Below are 10,190 nucleotides of genomic sequence, written 5' to 3'. Positions count from 1 at the left end.
GCTTGGCGTTTCGTTCTCCTCACGCAAAGCCGCAAAGGCAGTGAGGGCACGGCCGCCATTGCGGCCCCTCAGGGGCTGTGCTGGAACATCATTGGCTGGGTGGGTCATGTGACTGTGCTCGGCCAATCGGGCGTCAAGTTGAGGCAGCTTGTGTTCTCCATGAGGGGGCTGAGGGGAGATGGACACAACCGAGGGTCAGTGGTGTGGGGAGATGGACACTGAGGGGCTGAGGGTCAGTGGTGTGGGGACATGGACACTGAGGGGCTGAGGGTCAGTGAGGGTGGGGAAATGGACACAGACCGAGGGTCAGTGGGTGTGAGGAGAGATGGACACAGACTGAGGGTCAGTGGTGTGGGGAGATGGACACTGAGGGGCTGAGGGTCAGTGGTGTGGGGAGATGGACACAGACCGAGGGTCAGTGGTGTGAGGAGATGGACACAACCGAGGGTGAGTGGTGTGGGAACATGGACACTGAGGGGCTGAGGGTCAGTGAGGGTGGGGAAATGGACACAGACCAAGGGCCAGTGGGTGTGAGGGGACACGGACCGAGGGACTGAGGTTGTGGGGAGATGGACACTGAGAGGCTGAGCTGGGGCTGAGGGTCAGTGGTGTGGGGACATGGACACAACCGAGGGTCAGTGGTGTGGGGAGATGGACACTGAGGGGCTGAGGGTCAGTGAGGGTGGGGAAATGGACACAGACCGAGGGTCAGTGGGTGTGAGGAGAGATGGACACAGACCGAGGGTCAGTGGTGTGGGAAGATGGACACAGACTGAGGGTCAGTGGTGTGGGAAGATGGACACTGAGGGGCTGAGGGTCAGTGGTGTGGGGACATGGACACTGAGGGGCTGAGGGTCAGTGAGGGTGGGGAAATGGACACAGACCGAGGGTCAGTGGGTGTGAGGAGAGACGGACACGGACTGAGGGTCAGTGGTGTGGGAAGATGGACATGGACTGAGGGACTGAGGTTGTGGGGAGATGGACACTGAGAGGCTGAGCTGGGGCTGAGGGTCAGTGGTGTGGGGAGATGGACACAGATTGAGGGACTGAGGTTGTGGGGAGATGGACACGGACTGAGGGACTGTGGTGTGAGAAGATGGACACGGACTGAGAGTCAGCAGCTGTGGAGAGATGGACACAGACTGAGGGTGAGTGGTGTGAGGAGATGGACACAGACTGAGGGTGAGTGGTGTGAGGAGATGGACACTGGCTGAGGGTCAGTAGGTGAGTGACTGAGGACAAGGACCTGAGCTGGGGCTGTGGGGAGGTGAGTGAGGGGCTGGGGTTATGGGGAGATGGGCAAGGAACTGAGGGAAGGTGGATATAGGAGCTAAGGGCAACCTTCTTTTAGCCCAGCTCTAAAACATGAGAAATTTATGTGGTTAAATTTTAACTTTGCAGCAAACGCTGAGGTGCCCAAGATCAGTCTCAGGCTAGAATAACACACTGAAGTACTCACTGAAATGCTGACAGGAGCTTGCTAGGAAAACATTTGGAATTAACTAAGTAAGTGTTATTCATCTACATTTTTTTTCAATATTTATTAAGTACTTACTATAAAACAGGCCTTAAATTCACCTTGTTCCATTTGCACAGCTGTGGCAGGGGCAAGTTTCAGCTCACAGTGCTGCTCTACTGAAAGTGGGTCATTAAAAAACACCCTTAGACTGCAAACCCTTCTGGGGGTGCCAGAGGATCCTGCAGATATAGGAAATTCATGGATAAGAGTGGTGAACTACTTGGAAAAGACCTGCATTGGTGGTTACTAAATTTACAAATCTCAAGGAGAACTGAAAAAGGCTGCAGATTGGGAGAGCTTTAGGGAATTATTACAGAAGCCTGCCCCATTCTCACTTTGGCCAAGGTTAATGGCAGCTGCTGGAGGCAGAACCTGGATGTGCATCAATGTGGCTGCTCTCAAATTCTCTGTGGGGAATTTCTGCTTTCTTGGCAGGAACCTCAGGCTACAGATGCTGCTAACAGGAAAGGAAACCCAGCATCAAATGAGACATGAGACCAAACAGTGGCTCTTTAGCAGGAGTACCCACTGGGAATGCCATTCTCTGCTCTCAGGCAGAAGCTTTCCTCTGTGCACTCCTTGAGCTTTTCTTTTTAAATAATTTAATAGTGAGCATTTTTAGTTTCTCTACCAAATGCAGGTTCTCTGATCCAAGTGGCTGGGGAAATAAATATGACTACAAAAGTTTAAGATAGTCCAGAATTACAAGAGTTGCTTAACCTCTGAGGGAAATTGTGCTGTAAAAAATGTTTTTATGCTGTCAAGCACCCTAAAATTACACAAGCAGGAGAACCTTTCCAAAGTAGCTCCATGATCTTAAGTCACAAATATCCCACTGAAATTCAAGGGACTTGGCCTTTTTATTCCTAGAGTAAGAGAGATGGGTTTAAGCAAATCTTGCATCAGTCCTGGGGAAAAAAAAATGGAAAAAACCTGACAACTGCACTTGCAGTGATTGCACTTTTATTTCCTTGGAACCACGTTGGTGTATCTTTCTATAAAATTCACAGTACAAAAAAAAGGCAAATTCATACTATCCAAGTGCACTACAGCTGCTCTGGTCACCTACTCTACTCTGCTGTGGGAGTTCCTAAATCATGCTTTTCTCAACTAGAAGAAGCTGTAAAGTTCACTGACAAAACAAAAATAAAAAGGTTCTTCAACAGGAAGAACTCCACTTGTTTCCTTCACTCCTTTCTTAGGAGCATTTCTGATGTGTTATGTACAAATTAATTACAGCAAAAAAAAAGTGGTTTAACATTTCTCAGCTGCTCACCTCACCGAGAGTTTTTCCAAAGCAAATTAGCAATATTTGGTTTTTAAAAATCTGTATCATAGAGAACCTTTGTAGAACTGTAAATTGGTTCACAGCAAGAGCTCTGGGCAAGTCTTTGATGAAATATAAAACAATTCTTCTAAATAATTTCCAGATAATAAGTGAGCAGCTGGACTTCAATGTTCCTTTCAACTCAGGTTATTTTGTGATCCTCATTTCTGGATGACATTTAGAAGCAATTACACTCTTCCACGTCTGCAAAACAACTTCTTTCAGTCCAAATGTTGCTTCTCAGGACAGAAATTTTAACAACACTTCATTTTATTAAAAGTAAAATACCAGCATTGTCATTTCATCTTGAACACAACAAGAACAAATCCACAAAGCTCTACCTCAGGTTTGGCTTCACCTTTTCCTTCACCTCCTCTGGAATTTCATCGCTACTGTGCCGAACAACCAAATTATAGGGCTCCTCCTCCCCTGTCTCTTCCCCTGACTTCTGCTCCTCCTCCAAATCCCATTTGGGCCGTTTATTTCCCGTGGAGGAGGCAGGAGAGTGTCCAGCAGGACTGAAATCCTCGGGGATGCTGTCGAAATTGGCCTGTGCCAAGCACTTGTGGCACAGCCTGTAGCGCCGCGTGCCCTGCTGCACCACGCAGCCCGTCAGCTCCGTCACCTGCCGCTTGCACTTCCTGCAGATCAGCTTGCCAGCCTGGTGGATCTGAAAGATTTCACATTCTTTAGCTTGTCAGGGTGTCAGAGAAAAGTTAAAAGTCTCTTTTCCCGGCCCAATGCTTGAAGAATGAGCCAACTCTTCGTTTCTCGCTCTCAAGGTTGTTTATTGTATCTTATCTATAAAACTTGTTCTCCTGCCTTGCCAAAATTTGCTCACCAAGCACTCTGCCTGCCCCCTTTTCATACTAAAAACTACATCTACAATATTTACAATTACTTCCCAATACGAGTTCTCAACCTGCCATTGCCCCTTGCTCCATCAAGCTGGCAGATTCTCCTCATACCTCCTCATTCAATTTTTGCTCAAACATCTTCCCACAAAGCACTCCAATTTTGATAAGTCAGCACTTTTAGATGAAAAGTAGCTCTGCCTAAGAATAAACAGCTAGCTTCAGCTTTGAGAGCTGTAGATTAGTCAGTTGCATCAGCAAGGGCTGACTTTGAAGCTGAGATATAAACACTTTTATAATACCCAACCAAACTCTGCTAAGAAAGGATGATTTACAGAGCAATGCACCTATCACCTGTGTTAGACACTGAGCTTCTATTCTAAACCAATCTGCCAGTGCCACCATCACAGCAGAAGATGGAGGCCAAGAAGGAGAAAGGCTGGACACTGCCAGTTCCCTCCATCCCTCCTGAACCCCCACACCAAAACCCCAAAATCTACTTTTCCACCCTGTGATAACTTCACTATTACTCTCCCTGAACTGTTGTGGCTTGCTGATCTTCATCTAAGGTTGGTAACTTGCTCCATGGGTCATAATCAAACCCACAGGGGCATCTTGGGCTCTGAGACCCCTGGCAGGGGTCTTGGCTGCTCAGTACAGCCAGAGGGATGTCCTGGTTCTGACACATTCAGATTTTCAGCCTTCATCCTTTTATTTTAGACCATAAAATTGTCACAGAGAGCAACACAACTTTCCCAGGTGTCATTCTGGGCAAGGCTGTGAGAAGCTCAGAGAAAAGAATGAGGAACAATTCTTAACTTGCTGCACCTGTGGAATGTGTTAGGGGGATTGGTTTACCAAAGGGTGATTTCTTGATTAGCCAACAGTGATGATGTTTTAATTAGAGAACCAATTAGGTCCACCTGCAGCAAACTCAGGTGTAAAACCATAGGTTTATAATAAAGATTATTATGAGCCTTCTGTAAATGCATGGAGTCTATGTCAATTATGGTCGTGGCTTGTTGGGCTGACAGAAAATGTGCTGAAAAATTAAATTTTAAATACAAATTGCCACATAAAATCATGAATAATGAAATAATTAAATAGTAATAATGAATAATTCAAGCTGATGTGCTGCTTTGCTGGTGTTGAGCTTGAGATGCCTACCAGTGAATTAATTCACACTTTCACAACGAGCCGAGTCTTTGCTGAACACCTACAAACCAATCCTCCTAAACGCTTAACCTCGGAGGGAAATTGTGCTGTAAGAAAGGTTTTGGGCGGGTTTCCTACCGTCTGGAAGTGGTTGCGGAGGTGCTCCAGGCGGGTGAAGCGCTTCCCGCACGCCTCGCAGGGGTACGGCCGCTCCCCGGTGTGACACCGCAGGTGGCGCTTCAGGTCCGCCCGCCGCTTCACCGTGTGCGTGCAGAACGGGCACTTGAACCGCATGCGGGGCAGGTCACCTGCAGGGAGAGGGCGCACTCACAGCTTCAGCCCTTTCTTTAAATAGGAAAAATCCCCAATATATATATTATATTATAATTATATCATGTGGGTGCAGAACGGGCACTTGAACCGCATGCGGGGCAGGTCACCTGCAGGGAGAGGGCGCACTCACAGCTTCAGCCCTTTCTTTAAATAGGAAAAATCCCCAATATTTATTTTATATTATATTATAATTATATCATGTGGGTGCAGAAGGGGCACTTGAACCGCATGCAGGGCAGGTCACCTGCAGGGCACACAGCACAGCTTCAGTTCTTTCTTTAAATAGGAAAAATCCTCAATATATATATTATATTATAATTATGTCATGTGGGTGCAGAAGGGGCACTTGAACTGTATGCGGGGCAGGTCACCTGCAGGGAGAGGGCGCACTCACAGCTTCAGTCCTTTCTTTAAATAGGAAAAATCCCCAATATATTATATTATATTATATTATATTATATTATATTATATTATATTATATTATATTATATTATATTATATTATATTATATTATATTATATTATATTATATTATATTATATTATATTATATTATAATTATATCATGTGGGTGCAGAAGGGGCACTTGAAATGCACCCAGGGCAGGTCACCTGCAGGGAGAGGGCGCACAGCACAGCTTCAGTCCTTTCTTTAAATAGGAAAAATCCTCAATATATATTATATTAATTATATTATATTATATTATATTATATTATATTATATTATATTATATTATATCATATCATATCATATCATATCATATCATATCATATTATAATTATATCATGTGGGTGCAGAACGGGCACTTGAACCGCATGCGGGGCAGGTCACCTGCAGGGACAGGGCACATGGCACAGCTTCAGTCCTTTCTTTAAATAGGAAAAATCCCCAATATTTGGGATAGTTGGATGCTTATATATTATAATTATATTATATGGGTGCAGAACAGGGACTTGAACCACATCCAGGGCAAGTCACTTGGCAGGGACAGGGCACACAGCACAGCTTTAGTCCTGAACTTTCATCAGTTTTCAGTTAATAATACATACAGCTCAAATTTTCTTTAAATAGGAAAAATCCCCAATATTTGGGATATTTGGATGCTTATATATAAGTATGTATGATATATAGTATACAATGATACATAAAATCCAGGCTTTGGGGGATGTGGGAAATGGATTTATAGAAAATTTTCAAAGTTTGACAGAAGGTTTACATAGTATGTATTTGATGTAAACTTCGAGATAAGAAATGTTGATTTAGAAATGTTATGGAGTAAGATATTGTTGAGAGAGAAATTGAACTAAACTAAGTTTTAGAAAATTGTTTTATAAATAAGGGGTATATAGATTTGTTAAATATGTCTCTTGTATATCCCCCAACTTGCATTTATATTCTTATTTAACATGTTAATTGACCACTTGATAGTGTTTTCCTCCTGACAACATTTTTTAGATATAAAGGTTATCATAAATATGCAGCTGTTCATACATAGCCATCATATCTGACCCTTCCACCAGCTAATGGTTCATAGCTTTGACATTTATAATCTCTGGGTGATATATAAAGATGTCTTTAGAATATGCAGTTATGATCTATATGATCTACAGATGTGTTCATTTCCAAAGGAACGCACATGGGAATAAACCTGTGAGCTTTGTTCCACCCTCTCAGGCAGGTGTTGGCAGAAGTTTGGGCTGGTTGGACCCCAAAATGCAACATCCCAGCAATGCCAGTGCCTCTCATGTGAAGGACTTGGATTGGGCTGAGGTTAAACATCTCTGTGATTGCCAGATATTGGAGAGACTCAGTCCTTCAGGTCCCCAAGCCAATTACAGCCCTCAAGGCTTCATTAAACTCCACTTGGGCCCAAAGAATCAGGCATGTTTGGGTTGAAATGTACAGAATACCTGGGTCAGTCCCATTCCAACTCCCGTGCCCTGTTCTGGCTTCAAAATCTCAGTGTTAGCACTACAATTGAGCAGATAAAATCCCCTATAATTCCAGATACATTTTTGGTTTCCATGCAGCCACACCAATTCCTTCCAAATCACCACCTGAATTCTCCTAAACAAACCCAAACTTCTCCAAGCTGTTCCTATTGTTTACCTTCATTCCAGCTACTCATTACCCCTAAAATCGTGGGCATTGAGGTGTACAGTTCTTCTGCCTTTAACTCCATGAACTCAGGAGTTCTGGAAAGTTCTTGCTCTAGCTGAGCCACCGACCACCTCTTGGCTGCGGCCTCTGCTGCGGGGTGATATCCAAACTCATCCCGATCCACCTCGTTCTCGGCATCAAACTCGGCCTCCTCCTCCTCCTCCTCCTCCCCGCTGCCCCGGGAGCCGTGGGCGGGATCCGAGGCTCCGGCTCGCTCGGCTCTGTCCGCTTTGCCCCCGGCCAGCTCCCGGTGCTTGCGGCGCTTCCTCGTGGAGCTCTGTTTCCTGCCTCTTTTGGACAGCTGCGTCTCTGCCCGCTGCAGGATCACCTGCGAGGACAGGTAGCTGCTGTAGCTGCTCCAGGAGTTCTCGTTCCCGTTGGGTTTTTCATCCGGGATGGAGTAGGAGCGCCGGGGGTTGCTCTTTGCTTTCCTTCTGGAGCGGTAAAGAGCCGGGCGGGCAGGGGTGGGCTCAGTGCTCGCACTTTTGGCCGAGAGGCTGAGGTAATGATCCTTTTCCTTTTCATTAATATCCAATGAGGACTTAATGAAGGTCTTGCAGACATTGAGGATATCCGTCATCTGCAGATAGCTGGCGGCTGACATGACTTCGATCACATTCTGACCCGTTAAAGACAATATCCCTGAATACACAAAGTCCAGGATGACCATGAACGTCTCTGGAGAGAAGACCTCAAACGTGGCTATTGTTGGCTGACTGGTCTCCTTCGAGCTCTGCGAAAGGAGCATTTTGAAGTAGCCGCTGCTGGCGAACAGCACATTGCGATGGGCTTTGAAGACCTTGCCCTCCACCAGGATGTTGCAGTCACAGAACAAGTCCTGCTTCCGCTGCTCGTTCAGCTGCTCCAGGAGGTGAGACTGGTGGGAAGAAATCTCCATTCCAGGCGGGGAGTAACAGGAAGGTTTGCTGTAAAGGAAAAAAACATCATCGTGATCATCTAAATCAATGATGCTGAATCCTAATTCAATGAGATGAGCTCTCTTTTAAAAAGCGCTATCACATTCCTAAAGTATCTCCAATCTCCCTGCGGCCGCTACTCTGCATAACAAGAGAGAAGAAACTTAACTCCAAAAGAGGTGAAAAGATGTCCCAGCGGGATTACTCCGTATCCCAAAACAAGGAAAATGATATCGACCAAGCCATGATGGTTCTCAGACTCCGCAAGAGAACTTGGCCCACCCGCCCTGGGCAGAGCCGCGGCTGAGGCGGGCGGGCGCACGGCGGGCGCAGCCTCCGCCCCGGCGCACCGGGACCGCTCGAATGCGGCGGCAGCGCCCGGGGGTCGCCGCCCTCCCGTCCCGAGCCCCCGGCATTGGCCGCGGCCGCCGTCACTCACCCGCCCGCCCGGCCGAATTGGCCGCTCGCTCCCGGGCAGCCCGGGGCGCCCGACGGCGCCGGAGCCGCTCCGCCAGCGCGGAGGCGCCTCCCGGTCCCGGTCTCAGTCCCAGTCCCGCTCCCGCCTCGGGGATCGCAGCGCCCGCCAGCCCCGGCCGGCTGCGCGCTGCCCTCCGCCCGCACGGACCGCCCCGGGCCGGGTGTGCCGCCCGCAGCCGCCCGCGGGAACGGAGCCGCCCGGTCCCGCTCCGCCAGAGCCCCCCGTGTCCCGCCCGCTGCCGGGCGCCCGTGGTTACCCCGGCCGGTCCCGGTCCCGGTCCCGTTCCCGTTCCCTCCCGCCGCTCCCTCTCGCCTCCGCCGGCAGCGCCCCCGCTCCGCCGCCCCCGCTGCCGCCGCCCGCCCCGCGCAGCCCCTTTGTGTCCGCGCCCGGGGCTGCAAATGGCGCCCGGCGGGGACGCGGCAGCGCCGGCACCGAGCGGCTCCGGGCGGCACCGAGCGGCTCCGGGCGGCCCCGGACACGGCGGAGCCCCGCGCCCTCCTCACCGCCACCCGCCCGCCCGGTCCTTCCCATCAGCGCGAAGCACAACGGCCGCTCACCGGCGGGGAGCTGCGGGCGCTGCCGCCGAGCCGGGGGGAACGGGCGGGCGGTGGCTGCGGGATCCCCGGCCCCGCCTCGGGGCTCGCCGTGCCTGCAGGCGCCGCGCCGCCGCTCCCGCAGCCCTGCGAGCCCGAGCGGCACAGAAACAAAAGGTATTTGCTGACGTGGGCGTTGGACAGAGACGCCCGAGGGCTGGGGACACAATTAAAGGGGCAACGCAGCGATCGCAGCCGCAGCCCCGCGCCTGCCCCGGCCCCAGCGCCCCGTTCCCCGTTCCCCACACCCACATGCTGCTCCGAGCCGCTGCCCCGCTCACACCGGGCTTTGTTGTTGCCACCTTTGTGTGTTCGCAAAGGGAAGGCGCCACCTGAATGGTAAACGGCAGAAATCCCGAGCTCCGCGGTGTAGGATTAATGATATTAACTCGATATCGCAGCATTTTTATAACGGGATTTTTGTAGTCAAACAATGAGGATAATCCCAAAGCAAAGCGCTGCACTGTAGGAGTGTAATGCACAGATTGTCCCGTTTTCCCTTCTAGGTGGAAAATGGAATCAGGATGCTTGTTAAAAGACAAGACACTTCCAAATTCGTGCCTGTTAGATGAGATTCTTTCAGTCTTTTCAGTCTTATTCCTGGAGATCATGGAATAATTTTGAGCAGGAAGCTCTGCAGTCATCGGTCCAGTCCCCTCCTCAGAGCAGGCTGCAAGAACCTGGCAAAGAACAGTTCCCATTCCCACAGCAAGCGTCGGGTGAGATCTTCAATAGTGTTTAATTTATTCCAGCAGCTAAGCCAAGATAGGGAAGGCTCTTTCCAGCCACTCCTCCCAATTTTCCGTACAAAATCTCTTGTTCTGTGCTCTTGCTCTGTTTAAATTTCTTGATGCAC

General features: G+C 49.2%; 1 protein-coding gene across 1 annotated transcript; it reads right to left on the bottom strand.

Annotated features, from left to right (window-relative positions):
* Positions 1–2,465: 2,465 nt before the first annotated feature.
* On the bottom strand, positions 2,466–8,244 carry LOC134430038 (zinc finger and BTB domain-containing protein 8A-like). The gene is made up of 3 exons (XM_063177504.1): positions 7,296–8,244; positions 4,994–5,163; positions 2,466–3,516 (listed from the first exon to the last, which is right to left on the bottom strand). The coding sequence occupies exons 1-3, from the start codon at positions 8,242–8,244 to the stop codon at positions 3,184–3,186; spliced, it is 1,452 nt and encodes a 483-aa protein (XP_063033574.1). The 3' UTR covers positions 2,466–3,183.
* Positions 8,245–10,190: the final 1,946 nt, after the last annotated feature.

Source organism: Melospiza melodia, chromosome 27 (genome assembly GCF_035770615.1).
Source record: "Melospiza melodia melodia isolate bMelMel2 chromosome 27, bMelMel2.pri, whole genome shotgun sequence".
In the NCBI taxonomy this organism is placed as follows: Eukaryota; Metazoa; Chordata; class Aves; order Passeriformes; family Passerellidae; genus Melospiza; species Melospiza melodia.
This window is presented reverse-complemented; position numbering and strand designations above follow the sequence as displayed.

What these genes read in the sequence shown, in the direction of transcription:
- LOC134430038 (XM_063177504.1), bottom strand. Translation starts at nt 8,244, where the DNA reads ATGGAGATTTCTTCCCACCAGTCTCACCTCCTGGAGCAGCTGAACGAG. An exon ending in AATGAGTAGCTGGAATGAAG is followed by an intron (nt 5,164 to 7,295) that starts GTAAACAATAGG and finishes CTCTCCCTGCAG; the next exon opens with GTGACCTGCCCCGCATGCGG. An exon ending in TCCGCAACCACTTCCAGACG is followed by an intron (nt 3,517 to 4,993) that starts GTAGGAAACCCG and finishes GAAATCTTTCAG; the next exon opens with ATCCACCAGGCTGGCAAGCT.